Source organism: Ctenocephalides felis, unplaced genomic scaffold (genome assembly GCF_003426905.1).
Source record: "Ctenocephalides felis isolate EL2017-DRISC unplaced genomic scaffold, ASM342690v1 CF-g0.4_SCAFFOLD_03572, whole genome shotgun sequence".
NCBI classification, from domain to species: domain Eukaryota; kingdom Metazoa; phylum Arthropoda; class Insecta; order Siphonaptera; family Pulicidae; genus Ctenocephalides; species Ctenocephalides felis.
In genome coordinates, this window is record NW_020539726.1 from 13,513,607 (window position 1) to 13,528,972 (window position 15,366).

At 29.6% G+C, this 15,366-nt stretch overlaps 2 protein-coding genes across 2 annotated transcripts; both read left to right on the plus strand.

Moving 5' to 3' along the window:
• The first annotated feature begins 2,608 nt into the window (after positions 1-2,608).
• On the plus strand, positions 2,609-5,358 carry LOC113387771 (trypsin-7-like). Its single transcript, XM_026625149.1, has 5 exons — positions 2,609-2,667; positions 2,736-2,892; positions 2,983-3,241; positions 4,889-4,989; positions 5,114-5,358. Exons 1-5 carry the CDS (start codon positions 2,613-2,615, stop codon positions 5,313-5,315), a joined length of 774 nt encoding a protein of 257 aa, XP_026480934.1. The 5' UTR covers positions 2,609-2,612; the 3' UTR covers positions 5,316-5,358.
• Positions 5,359-8,686: 3,328 nt separating this feature from the next.
• On the plus strand, positions 8,687-14,268 carry LOC113388112 (trypsin-7-like). The gene is made up of 5 exons (XM_026625517.1): positions 8,687-8,719; positions 8,828-8,982; positions 9,060-9,324; positions 11,484-11,590; positions 14,022-14,268. Exons 1-5 carry the CDS (start codon positions 8,687-8,689, stop codon positions 14,221-14,223), a joined length of 762 nt encoding a protein of 253 aa, XP_026481302.1. The 3' UTR covers positions 14,224-14,268.
• Positions 14,269-15,366: the final 1,098 nt, after the last annotated feature.

The window sequence follows — 15,366 nt, forward strand, 5'->3', positions numbered from 1 at the left end:
AAGCAGAAGTATTATTATTTGGTGAAAATATTTTATGATAAATGTTTTTGCTTATATTACAAAATTTACTACATTATTTTTATATAAAATTAATCCAAAAAATCTATTTTTTTATGAAAAGAAAATTTTATTTTTATTCTAAGTTTATTTTCTTGATAATTCAAAATATTCTTCACTTTCAGCATGCCACTTGGGATTTGCAAGCATATAGAAATGCTTAAAATCGTGACTTTTTATAATAATATCAACAAATAAGTTTGAACTGTTCATAAAAGAATTTCAAATAATTAATGGGATTTGACAAATCTTAAGATACATAAACAACGGGTCGAGTATATCGGTTTCAAAATTGTCGTAGTCGTGGAGTTGTTAAGCGGATATAACTCCTCCCTAAACGGAGTCAATTATAAACCGATCCGGCTTCGGATATGATAAAGCCATCTCTAGTACTTTGTATATAATTGTCGAAACAAAATATGCTGCATTTAAGATATCATTAAATCTCGTTCCCAAGGTCAAAATCCCGTTTGTTGTAAATGTAAAATCTTTTATTTCAGCATGTTTTGCGCTGGTTTCCCTGAGGCGGAAAGGACTCGTGTCAAGGAGATAGCGGTGGGCCTGTAGTGGATGAAAATAGGGTTCAGGTCGGAATTGTGTCTTGGGGCGAAGGCTGCTTTAGCAGGAAAACCAGGCGTTTATGCAAAAGTTTCACATCCTGACGTAAAAAGGTTTATTGAAACCGTAAGCAGGAATAAAATAAAATTTGTTAGAAAAAATGTAGACAAGTTGTATAAACTCTCAATGAAATTGTTTTATTTTTGGAAATAAAATATAATTTCTGAATAAACTTTTTTATTATATTATTATGATATACCCATATATTGAACATTTTATCTATTGAAAAATATTGCATTTGTTCTTAAAATAGACTAGAGTGGTATGCAATTATCTTATCGTTATTGAGTGGTATCAAAAGCAAAAAAGAAGAAATTTTAAAACGCAATCAACTTATTTCATTTGACTTGATTTAAAACAGTAAATATATTTGAGAACTAAATTAAATTAATTTAAAACAAATATGGTTCATTCTTTTACAAATCGCACGAACTTTCGAAAAATAAAATGTCACATTTTAGAATTATGGTTTGATTTTTTTTTTTTTGCAGATATTAGATAAAATCACTTGACACGTATTCTGGATTTTGCAGAGAAAAGAAAATTACGTAAATGATTACAATTAAAATATGGATGTTTGCTCAATTTTTATGAACATATTCTGCATTAAATTAATTATCTCCAGCTGTGCTGATCGGATCAGTATTTTTTTTTTTACCATATTAAAAATCAATTTTATAATAAATAAAAAAATGTTTGGAATTTTCTGAACAATGACACTCTCAGATGTTTACAAATGTTTTACCTAGCTTTCCCCTAACTTGAATCGATTAAAAAAATACATATTTTTAAAGTAAAACTTCTTTAGGCGCGACTAGGGTGTAAATCTAAAATGCAACGGAAATAGCGTTACACCCGAATTGTACGTTATTCGATCGATTGTGATTAGTCGTCGTGTATGTGAATAGAGATTTGTCGTTGTATGCGCACCTGCATCAACGTTATATGCGTACCGATATCAAAAAGGAAATCGGTATAGATAAATAAACATTTTAAAGTTACATCATAGTACAAATCTTGATTTAATGAAAATGCCTGAAGAAAAATATTTCTCCCTGTTCCTTGAAAATAATAAAACAAATTAAACATCTGTGCCGTGTACTAAACGTAAGTTTATTGATTAGAAATTATTTCTACATTATCGTATTAAAATGGAAAATATTTTTTAGGCAAGGCAGGTATTACAGCTGTTCAAAGAATGAGATTATATCGTCAGCGAAACTGTGAAAAAATACAAGCAGTTAATGAATGTATGTTAATTTTAATTACATGAAGTTCTTCAAACACAATTACAAGATGAGTAAATTGCGAAAACAATATTTGTTTAGGCGTTGTTTAACATAATCTACTGTGTGAGCGGGGTTTGAAGATCCGCAGGTAAAAAGGTCCACTATTAGTTTCTATAAGTGTATGTCATAATGTATATTGGCGTTAACACTAGAAAGACGGGCGCAGTCAGTTTAATTTGACTGTTGATGTCATTTTACAACATGTTTTCCATTTTCAAATAAAAAAAACTATGTATTTGAAGTCGCAGCTTCGTGAAATTTTGTGACTTTTTTACAACATATAAATGCGTAGATAAATCGTATTATTTCCCTTATCTCACTTTTATTTTCAATCTGTATATTGTATATTGTATGGAAAAATATTTGACGTACATTATAGCTAAAACTGAACTCATCTTCATCACAAAGTTGTAAAATCGAACAGCCAAGCACTAAATCATCAAGTAAATGACGATTTTTATCTCATTTTTATATGAGAACAATTATGTGATTCATGGAGTACCTCTTAACATTCCAATTTTCCCATAAAATTATTGTAATACGATTAATTAATGTATTGATTCAATTATTTATATCTCAGGTCTATAAATTAACGAATATAAATCGAATGAACATTTGATAAAATTCAAGACTATCAAATTTCCCATCATGTGGCATCAAGCATTATGTGTTGTGTTTTTCGCTAGTTTTGCGACTGGCTTGAGTTAGTTTATTTATTAACAACAATGTAATATTTTAAATATAAATAAATTAATTAGAAGAATATTTTAGATGCAGAAACGTTGGATAATCGAATTGTAGGGAGGCGAGGAAGTGAAATATCAACATGCGGATGGCAAGTTTCAGTCCAAAGTTTTAGGAGGCATTTTTGTGGTGGATCTATCATAGCTAAAGATTGGATTCTAACAGCTTCGCATTGTGTCGAAGAGTAAGTTAATCAGCTTAATAAGATGAAAACTATCATCCATGGTGTAAGAGTCTCCTTTTGTACATAAATAATGTCTTTATTCCAGTGAAGAAAATCCCCAAAATTCCTATCAGTTCGTGTCGGAAGCAAATTTCATAAGAAAGGTGGACGAGTGTATAACGTCACTGAGATTATAACACATCCTAAGTTCAATGAAGCCGTTGAGTATGAATATGATGTCGCACTATTACGTTTAGAAAGTCCCATTGCATATACAGCTTGCACCACACTTCCCGTAAGTTTGGCGGAATCAGGCTATGAAGTACCAGCTGGTTCCATGTTGAGCGTTACTGGATGGGGCGCCACCAAGGTAAATGAAACTAGTCGTGTATGACATCGTGCCTCAAGGCAAATTGCTGGAACTTCCGTATCGTAACGAAATGTTCGAGGAATATTGAATGATTTCAAGTAGGTTATTATAAATAATGTGACATTGTCTAATATTTATAAGAATTATATAAACTGAATTACAAAGTTAAAATTATTTATTTCAAGTATGTAAGTGAGCTTTAGAGCTTTAGCAAAAATTAAAATTAAAATCTGAATTATTTTCGATTTACAAAAAAAAATTTGGAAAAAAATAATTTCGATATAAAACTAGCGGGGTGCATGGCATCGTGCCTTGAGGCAAATTGCTGAAACTTCCCGTACCGTAACAAAATGTTCGAGGAATATTAAGTATATTCACATAGATTATTATAAATACTGTAACATTGTCGAATATTTATAAGAATTATTATATATAAACTGAATAGCAAAGTTTAAATTATTTGTTTAAAGTATATAAGAATTTAGTCAGAAATAAAATTAAAATCTGAATTATTTTCAATATACAAAAAAAATCTTTAAAAAAAAGTAGAAATTTTTGAAACAATTTTTTTCCGAAAGCAATTATTTTGTTGAAACAAGCAGAAAGTTCTTTGAATTGTTCAAATCGGACTCAATCGGAAATTAGTTCTCTCAAAACTGACATTTTTGGCACATTTAGCTCTGTATCCTCGGAAGTATCTTTGCCAAAAACTAATCACCTCTTCTCCCAATCATTACGAATTGAATGTTTTTTAGATTATTCAAATCAGATACTCCGTTCTTTCAAAAACTCAATTTGTATCTTCTGCACTCTGCTCCGTATCTCCGTAATGGCTGGACCTGCCTTTGCCAAAAACTAATCAGCACATCTCCCTATCAATAGGAGTCGAATGTTTTTTGAACCATTCAAATCGGTTGATCCGTTCGCCCGAAAACGTGGACGAAAAAATGCGGATATACAAAACACACACACATCCATTTTTTCTGATGTATGCCAAAATGTTCAGAAACCTTCAAAACGTCGAGAAATGCAAAAATTTTCATTTTAGATTTTCGGCCCATTACTATAACTACCCTACGGGAAGGTAATAATTAGAATAAATTACGTAAATTCTCACAAGAAATATTAATATGTTTACTGTCCGGCGCTAAGCGACGACTTATTGTCTGGTGCTAAGGGACAGACATTTTCGTTCAGTTGGTGGTACTTACTAAAAATGTTTGAAAGATCTAATAATATTCAACTATTTTACGAATAACAATTTAGTACTACTTTTATCCTTGAATACCACTCAAATATGAATTCAGAAATGTATTAAAATTACTTCAATTGATATTTAGGCGACGCCGTGATTATGCCCCTATAACAGCAAACGGTTGCTCCCACCGTGCGTCACAGGCGAGGCTCGGTGTATGATCCTGAATCTGTGTGCCCCCTGTGCCCCTATCACTCGTATTTTGAAATGAAAAGATTTATACTCACTTAAATAATACGTTATGAATTATCATAACACTCACACTGATTATAGGTTTAAAATGATCGGGCTATTAAAAATCTACATCAAAACAATATTACCTATATTTCATGTATTTTTAATAATTATAGAATTTTTATAAATTTTTATTTATTTGTTTATGCTAACAATAGCAAGGTGGTCCAGTTACACATGCACTTCGAGGGGTTAAAGTACCAGCTCTTTCGTATGAAGATTGTCGAAAAAGCATGGGAGAGGAGAATGTAAATGAAAGGTGAGGAAAATCATAAGCACAATTAAAATGAATATCAATGAAAAATGTGGAATTCATAGCAAAAAACATAATTTTGAAAATATTATTTAAGAATTATTAATATTTATAATTAATTTTATTTCAGTATGTTATGCGCTGGTTTTCCGGAGGGCGGCAAAGATTCTTGCCAAGGAGACAGTGGGGGGCCTCTGGTTGATGAAAAAAGAGTTCAAGTTGGGGTAGTTTCTTGGGGACAAGGGTGTGCACTTCCAGAAAAGCCAGGAGTTTATGCTAAAATATCGCACCCAGAAATTAGAAGCTTTATTAAACAACATACTGGTCTTTAAATACTGTTGAACAAAAAATTAATAAAATGAATTTTAAATTACATTACATTATTTATTTCTAAATTTGAACAAATCAATTGAATTAATTTTCTTTTATTTAATGATGAAATAGAGAATCGGTTCAAAAAAATTAAGATAATAGTATTTAGCAACATATTTTAGAGGAATGCGCCAATATTTTAGTATATGGGTAAATTTTTTCATCAATTTTTAGTTTTTTATATATGTATAATAAAGATCAAGTATTTTCAGCTTATATTAATAACGAGCAATATTTTCAGCAAAATTTCATTTGAGCACATATTTTTTTTTATTATTCACAAAAGATTTACATCTATCTGCACGAACATTTATGAACCGATTAGGTTAGTTATGACAAGGCTATGTTATAAAGTACTTTCATACTAAATATTGTCAAAAGCCATATGGTTGCTGTGCTATCAGGCGTTCTTCTCATATTGTCAGATAGAAAACCTAACCTAGAAACGGCACAAATGTCAAAAATATTATATTAGATAACAGGGTCTTTCTGATCCAGCTTCATAACATACAAGTGACCTTCCAGTTTATGTGTAAAACGCCTGAATGCACAGCAAATACATGACATTTAGACAGTATTCAGTATGATTCAGTAGCATAATGTATGGAAGTTGAAACATAACATGGCTTTGCCATAACATTGATCTGCGGCAGATTCGGCCCATTAGTAAATTTATTGGCAAAGTTTAAATTAAAATAAAACGCTATTGATTTTGATTATTACAACGTACTAGAATAACTTAAATGGTGGCGGCAGCATATTGGACATACAATGGTGTCATAAAAGAAATAAATAATAAAAAAATTGTAAATAATTAATATCACATCTATAGCACGTTTAGATGCGTTATCAATTATTTACAATTTTCTCAATGATTAAAAATATTATTTATCTATCTGCTCACTATCACAAAAAATCAGTAAAACTACTAGATCTATAAATGAGATATATGAACTAAAAATGATGTGAAGAATTAAATTAATGATGGTCTAGTAGTCCTGTAGACAGGCATCTCCTCAACATGTTATGTTTCATATTTTGAATAATTCATAGTGAAAGAGCAAAATCACAGGATATAATAACTCACACAAAAAATAAATAAATGAAAATTTTATTATTTAAATCCTATTAAAACGATTTTTGTGAATTAATTAATTATTTGGATTTTTATTTAATTTTGGATTATTGATTAATTATTTCGGATATGATATTTGAAATCTCTAATGGCACCTTGTAATCTGACATGAGTACTTCTTGATATCGAGCTGGTCGAGATGGAAAACTTGACCACGGAGTCTTGACCAAATTCATGTCAATTACTTTGTTACATATGCATTTGGCTACAATACTTTTGCGGCTTTGCATGTTGTCATAATGCTAAGTATAATTGTCACTATAAAATCATAATTTTTAACTTCCCGTAGGGTAAGTTATAGTAATCGCAAAAAAATCGAAAATGAAAATTTTTATATATTTTTACGTTTCAGAGGTTTCTGAATATTTTGGCATACCTTAGAAAAAATGGATGTATGTGTGTGTGTGTGTGTGTGTGCGTGTATGTATGTGTGTGCGGATACAAATTTTCGTCGACGATTTCGGGAACACGGATGAAGCAATTTGAATAATTTAAAAAACATTCAATTTGTATTGATAAGGAGACGTGCTGATTAGTTTTTGGCGGAGGTAGGTCTAGCCGTCCCGAAGATATGGGGCAAAAAGTGCCAAAAACGGTACCTCAGTTTTTAAGAGAACGGAGCGTCCGATTTTAATAATTCAAAAAACATTTTACTTGTATTGACAAGATGAAAAATTGATCAAAAAAAATGCCATTTGGCGGTCAAAAATGATCATTAGACATATGCACATCAAATTATCAGATATTTTATAGAGATTTTAACAATAAGCATAAATTTTGTTTACATTCCTATGGGTTCCGTACCAATGTTTACTCGTTAGACAGCGACGCGGCGCTTACGCGCTTTATATTTTGTCTCTATGCAGTTAAAGCAGTACGATTGCTTTGAAAAAAGTTCAGATCTTCCAAAATATGTCAAAATAAAAAAAAACATTTTTTTTTCAAAAAAAAAAAATTAAAAAAAAAATTTTTAATTTTTTTTTTCAAAAAAAAGTAATTTTTTATCCAAATTATAGTTTTTCAAAAATCTTATTTTTTCGAAGTAAATTTTTTTCAAAAATGTTAATCGTTTTTAAAAAAATAATTTTTGGTACGGAAAGTTCCAGCAATTTGCCTTAAGGCACGATGCCTAATTGCCTTAAGACAGAATTCCACTTACAGCTAGAGTTTGAAAAGCAAATCAGAATTGATGAGATAGCTATACATATTGGTATTTTTTTTTTATCCTATATTTTATCAAGTGCTTCACATTCCTGGAAACTTATCTGAGTGAATAGTTATCGAACACAAATTGATATTACTATTTCCAACATTGACCACGTAAAGTTGCAATTATAGATAAAGGCAGATTTAAGATGGAAAATCCTACAATTTTCGAAGAAGCAGCTCTATATTCTATAGAGAAACAAAAAACCAAAAACTAATATTGGAATGTTTAAACTTATCTTTCATTTATTGTAAGCTAAACGTAAAACAAATATTTCATATAAACAAGAGACGTGGGAACAAATAGATATTCAAATTTTATGAAAAAAAACAAGTTTGGCAAAAAAACTGAACATTCTGGGTAATAAGTCAATAAGTCAATAAAAAAACAACAAATTTATTCATCCAGAAGTTCGTAAAATCAACGAACGAATTACTTTAAAACTTTGAAAAATATAAATGCGGCTTGAAATTGCGATTTATGATGAATTATTTTAAATAGAAATCATTTAAATTGTTTTTTCTTCAAAAATATCTATTGTGGTAAATATTAATTATTGAGTTTTCTATTCTTATGCACAATATGTGTATTTCTTTTAGAAAATATTAGGTAATATAAAAAAAAATTCTTTTTTTTTCAAAAAAGTTTATTTTTTCCAAAATAGTCTATTTTTTTCAAAAAAGTCAATTTTTTCAGAAATTTCAAAATTCTCAAAAAAAAAATTTAATCTTTATTAAAAAATTAATTTTTAATGCCGGAAGTTGCAGCAATTTGCTTTAAGAAACAATGACATAAACCACTAGTTTCAGATTGAATAACTTAATATGTATTTAAAATTTTCCTTGTAATGAATGAGTTCACCTTAAGATGTTCATATGCAACTGTGTAAATAGATATAAATGAAATCTTATCAATTTTCAATCATTGTCGGAGTATCAATATAAACCGATTGATAAACTAAGTCAAACAGAGTGTGCAAAATTCCCATCATGACGCGAATTATTTTATTTAGCGCATTATTTGCAAGTTTCATCTGTTGCTTTAGTAAGTAAATTGTTAACAAATATATGCTAAACGGGAAACGGAATTTGAATCTTATTTAGACACTAAATTGTGATATTCTTATCTAGGCGCGGAAGTACAAAAATCGAATCGTTGGTGGCAATGATGTAAGTATTTCAAAAAATGGGTGGCAAGTATCTGTTCAAAGTAATAAACAACATTTCTGTGGTGGTTCAATCATTGCTAAAGATTGGGTACTGACTTCTTCTCAATGCGTCGTGGAGTAAGCAAAAATAAAATAAATCAAACCATCTAATAGTTTGTGTATTGTACATTATAAGAATCTCTTTTCCATTCTAGCAAACAAAGTCCACCGAAGGATTTAACTGTTCGTGTTGGAACTAGCACTCACAATGATGGAGGACAAGTGTACGATGTTGTTGAAATTATAAAACATCCGAAATATAATAAAGCAGTGCCAGATGATTTTGATGTTGCACTTTTACGGATCAAAGGGCCAATATCATTTACTCCATGCACTGTAACTCCTGTAAAGTTAATACAATCGGGAAAAGAAGTACCGAAAGGAGCAACGTTGAGTGTAACTGGATGGGGCGCCACGAAGGCAAGCGTTATTACATTTCATTTTAAATAGAATTTAATCATTTACTTACTTGTAAGTAGCATTTTGCATTAGGGGATTATATACACTTATTAAGCCGAAAAAAACCTAAATAAAAATTCATTAAAAAAAAGTAACAGCAGATCTGCGGGAGCACCTCTTGAAAAACACGTTTTGCGGTGACCACTCTATCTCTGAAGTAAATCATCCGAAATTAAAAACCAAAAGATTTCATTAAAGAAATGATAAATCTAGTAATTAATCGAAGCAATAAGCAAAATAATAATTTTTGACAAAATGTAAAAATGTCAAAATCTTAAAAAAATCGTTTTTTTTACCTTAAATTGTTCATAAATTCAAAATTTTATTAGATAGGAAAAATCTTCGATTATTCACAAAATCAAAAATATATTTAAGAAGAACCTGATAATGTTTGGGGCTAATCGAATTAGCCGTTTTCGAGTTATGTTTGGTCACCGATTTTGAAAACACCATCCCGAGAAAAACGCGTTTAAAGTTTGGAAAGTAAAGCACCTGAGTTAAATTTTTTACAGTTTTCAAACCGGTTGAAACAATTTTCACATTTCACATTTGCTTTAAATTGCTTTAAACACTTTTATCAGAATGCAATACTGAACAGTCTAATCACATGTAACTAAGTTTTCCTGTATTTTATTTTTTTTGCCAGATCACTAACTACTTTCTTCCGTCTCAGCCGTGTTTTTCTTTTCAAATTTGCGCGTAAGTTCGAAAATATTCACCAGAATAATATGAAATTTTCTGTGTGTGTTCTTAAATATATGTACATTAAGAAAATTTAATATTCAGAAAATTATAACTGCATATAACCCCTTAAGGCAAGTTGCATGTACTTCCCACTACGTATACGTAATCGACTTAATCAATTAGAATTGAGATTCAGCTATTTAGGTAATGTTCAATTGAAACGAAGATTTAATTTTCGTTTTCACTAACAAGTAATCAATACAATTTCCAATTGATGCTTCTAATAAATCGAATTATATAAATTAAATTTAATTGTTTTAAAACATTTCATTTCACCTAGTTAAGTTTCTAGAAATCTATTTTATTTAAGTGCGGACGTCACCTGTGATCAGTAGTAACCTACAAAAGAATGTGCATATGCACGATAGACATAGATTCTGTATAAAATCGCTTAAGCGCGCAACGAAATTCTAAACATCGATAGATTTTTATTATTCAATCGCCCTTTGTACTCCTGTAATATTTGAGTATTTCTGCAGACTGGGATCTCTATTGTCATACAGTTTTATCAAAAAAAAATGCAATATTTATTACGAAGAAGTGGCCGATATCTACCAAAAACTAATAATCGCGATTCCCAACAATATCTTTCGAACAGGTCTTGAACTTTTTAAATCAAATCAAGATTGTAAGCTGAATAACCATAAACTAATGAGCATGATTTCCAACTGATATATATGGAACGGTTTTTAAATTTTTTAAACCAATGATCATTAACACGTGAATTAGTGGTCAAAACTGTGGGATTTCAATCGAAGGCTCAAGTTCGATACTCGACCCAGACAGCCTGATATCAAGCAGTAGTGACAACGATTTTTTCTTAGAAATATAAAATACAATACGTTTGGGAATTGCTGCATCAATAAAAATAATCCCCATTACAGAAACTATAATAATAAAATTTACCGCGTAAAGATAAAACAACAGTTTAGATTGATATCTATAAAACTAACGTACTTATTTAAATAAAATCATCAGCTTTTATGACCTTCAAGTTCTGATGTTTCTATGACATATTTAAACAAAATAATATTTTGAAAATATACACAAATCGGGAAGTTCAGGCAACTTGATTTAACGCATATTGCCACTCGCACCTAGAAATAATTTTTTTTAAATGCCAATATTTAAAATAACTTTTTATACTATGTGCGATTAGTATTAATAATTTTCTTTTATAAGTACCACTAAATAAATAGAAGATCTTAATTTTTAATTTATAATGTATGTATTTATATGCGACGTCGCATATAAAGTTTTAAAAATGATTATGCATTTGCAGTGTATTAATATTACAGTGTATTAAAATATATTTATAAATAATTTCAAATCTAGTTGTAATATTTAGTTATTCAGTAAATTATGTTTTGTTGTAGGAATGGGGGCCAATTTCGCCAAAGTTGCAAGAAGTTAAAGTTAAAGCTTACTCAAGTCAAGAATGCAAGAACAGTCATGCTATTAACAATGACATCATTTCTGACAGGTAAAAATAAAAGATTTTATATATCATAATAACGACCTAAACTAATTAAAAATCAGAAAGAATTTTTATACTGATGGTAGCACTGAAAATATCTTTGTTATCTAGTAAATCTAACTTATTGAATAAATTTTTAGTGATAATCAAATTGGATATTGAGAACTAATTAACTTCCCGTAAGGTAAGTTATAGTAATCGCAAAAAAATGAAAATAAAAATGTTTATTTATCTTTACGTTTCAGAGGTTTCATAACATTATATCATACCTTAGAAAAAGTGAATGTATGTATGCGTGTGTGTTTGTATGTGCGGATACAATTTTTCGTCGACGATTTCGTGAACACGGATCAACCAATTTGAATGATTCAAATTCATTAGTTTTTAGCAAAGGCAGGTTCAGTCTTTCCGAAAATAAGGAGCAAAAAGTGTCAAAAATATAAATTTAATTTTTGAGAGTACCGAGCATCCGATTTGAATGATTCAAAAAACATTTTATTTATATTGACTAAATGAAGAATTGATGATTCTTCATTCTATGAATTGATTTTTAGAGAGGTAGGTCTAGCGGATTCGGATATACAATGAAAACAGTAAAAAAATGCCATTTGGCGGTCAAAAATGATCATTGACATATGCACATCAAATTATCACATATTTTATAGATTACTAATAAGAACAAATTTTGTTTACTTTTCTGTAGGTTTCGTACCCATATTTATCCGTCATGCTACGACGCGGCGCCCACGCGCTTCGATATTTCGTTTCTTCGCAGCTAACGTTTCGCGATTGCTTTGAAAAAAACTTCAAAATTTCCAAAATATTTCAAAGTATAAAAAAATCTAATTTTTCAGAAAAGTCAATTTTTTAAAAAATAAAAATCAAAAATCTCAAAAACGTTTTTTTACGATATTAAAAGAAAATTAAATCTTTTTGAAACATTTTAGTTTTTGGTACGGGTAGTTCGAGCAATTTGCCTTAAGGCACGATTCCATGCACCACTGGTTAATCATGCAATTGAAGTACCAATAAAAGGATGATTTAAATCAGTGATTCCCAAAGTACCAGGCCATATGGACCACGAGGAATCCAGGACAACTTTCAAACAATCCATGTTTTTTTTATTACAGCTGTCCTACAAAGACATTAAGTAAATCTTTTGGCAATTATATGTAAAAAATGGCATAGACGACAATCCATGTTAGCGGTCAAAAATTGCAGGAACAACGAAATGGAAGTGGGGGTCATAGTGAATAACATCGATCCACGTTAATATATATTTACTTATACTATATATCTGTAAAAAAGTCAAATTCATAAATGGACATGGAAAGTAAGGGGTCTATGGCAATGCAGAAAATTTTAATAATGTCTACTAAATCGATATATCAAGTTATATCGGTCCAAAAAATTTATTTATCACCATAGTGATTTTACTTCATTCTATGTTATTAGTTATACATCAAAACTATTATAATACTAGTGGAGTATATGGCATCGTATGAACACGGGGTATTCTAATATTGTCTAGGATCGTGTCTTAAAGCAAATTGCTGGAACTTCCCGTACCGTAAAGAAATGTTCGAGGAATATTTAATGTTTTCAAATAGATTATTATAAATATTGTAACATTGTCTAATATTTATAAGAATTATATAAACTTAATTGCAAAGTTGAAATTATTTGTTTAAAGTATATTAGAACTTTAGTCAAAATTAAAAATAAAATCTGAATTATTTTCGATATAAAAAAAATAAATTTTTAATATCAATATAAAAAAATTAAAAAAAAAATTGAAATAATTTTTTTTTTCCGAAATTAATTATTTTGTTAAAACAAGCAGAAAGTTCTTTGAATCATTAAAATCGGACATTTAAATCAATATAAAAAAAATGAAAAAAAAAATGAAACAAAAATTTTTTTCCGAAATTAATTATTTTGTTAAAACAAGCAGAAAGTTCTTTGAATCAGTTAAATCGGACGCTTAGTTCTCTCAAAAACTGCCATTTTTTGCACATTTAGCTCTGTATCTTCGAAATGGCTGGGCCTGCCTTTGCCAAAAGCTAATAACCACTTCTCCCAATCATTTCTAATTAAATGTTTTTTGAACCATTCAAATCGGTTGATCCGTGCGCCCAAAAACGTGAACGAAAAAATGCGGACACACAAAACACACACACACACATACATCCATTTTTTGTTAGGTATGCCACAATGTTCAGAAACCTTCAAAATATCGAGAAATGCAAAAAAAAAATAATTTCGAATTTTGGACGATTACAATAACTTACCCTACGGGAAGTTAATAAATATTTGAAGATTTATCAGATTATGTAACAGCTATTAATAAATTATTACTTAACAATGAAATGAAAAAAAAAAATCTATTCGAAAAATTTATAAAATTTCAATAATTTAAATTCATCTATTATTTCAGTATGATGTGCGCTGGTTTTCCTCAAGGACAAAAAGATACTTGTCATGGTGATAGCGGTGGGCCACTTGTAGATGAAAAACGAGTTCAAGTAGGAGTTATATCCTGGAGGCGAGGATGCGCGCGACCTGGAAATCCTGGTGTATATGCAAAATTGAGCCACCCGGAAATTCAGAAGTTCATTAAAAAATATGTAAATAAGTAAATAATAAACCTGAATATAAAATAACAATAAACATTTACAGAAGAATATGCTTCTTATTGAATTACTTATGAATTACCTGCTTCAACATTCCTATTCCTACTATGCAAAAGATTTTTATTGAACGAAATAAGTTTTATTTAAAGAATCGCATGCCTTCTGGTAAATATTACAAACTTATTATATTTTCAATAGTTTATTAACCAATGCATGGTATTCTTCCAAATATATCAGATAAAGTATTGTCAATTGTTTTCTATGCTAAAATTGATTCTTGAAGATATAAGAGACCCGGTACCTTATTTCTAACAAAATAATTCACAAAAAAAGCAAATAACTCGAAATAAAAAACTACATTATGAAGTCACTTAAACGATTTCTAGAAAGGGACACTGATTGTGACAATATCAATGTTAAGATGATTGGTAAAACAACTAACTGATGATATGTTTTGGTACAATAATTACAGACTTCCAAACTTCATAATAACCAATAATTTATCTTTTAAATTTCCATAAATATCATGTTAAATGAGTCATCACTTACTATTTAACTTATTCATCCCTTCCTTACTGTCCTTAATTGTACCATATCTTGAAGTTTTTTTATAGAATTTTCCATTATTTTCAATATCATATATTTGTAAATTCCAGTATAATATAGTTTATTATGCAATTTGAATGATTATATTGATATCAATTGGATAGGTATGCAATTTGTTGTTATTAAGTTCCCGTAGGGTAAGTTCTATAGTAATAGCAAAAAAGTCGAAAATGATTTTTTTTTAAATCTTTACGTTTCAGAGGTTTCTGAACATTTTGGCATACCTTCAGCAAAAATGGATGTATGTGTGTGTATGTATGCATGTGTGTGTATGTATGTATGTGTGTGTGCGGATACAAACTTTCGTCGGAACACCGATCAACCGATTTGAATAATTAAAGAAACATTCGATTCATATTGATAAGGAAACGTACTGGTTAGTTTTCGGGTGAAGGCAGGACGAGCCGATTCGAAGATACGGGGGCAAAAAGTGCCAAAAATGATAATTGATTTTTGAGAAAACGGAGAGTCATAATTGTAAGATTAAAACACATTTTTGACAAAGTGAAGAATTAATGAAATTTTTGCAAAGGCAGGTCTAGC

Coding starts and splice junctions, on each gene's coding strand:
- LOC113387771 (XM_026625149.1), top strand. CDS start 2,613: ATGTGGCATCAAGCATTATGTGTTGTGTTTTTCGCTAGTTTTGCGACT. Junction 2,893..2,982: donor GCTTCGCATTGTGTCGAAGA/GTAAGTTAATCA, acceptor ATTCCAGTGAAG/AAAATCCCCAAAATTCCTAT. Junction 3,242..4,888: donor CTGGATGGGGCGCCACCAAG/GTAAATGAAACT, acceptor TGCTAACAATAG/CAAGGTGGTCCAGTTACACA.
- LOC113388112 (XM_026625517.1), top strand. CDS start 8,687: ATGACGCGAATTATTTTATTTAGCGCATTATTT. Junction 8,720..8,827: donor TTTTATTTAGCGCATTATTT/GCAAGTTTCATC, acceptor ATTCTTATCTAG/GCGCGGAAGTACAAAAATCG. Junction 8,983..9,059: donor TCTTCTCAATGCGTCGTGGA/GTAAGCAAAAAT, acceptor TTTCCATTCTAG/CAAACAAAGTCCACCGAAGG.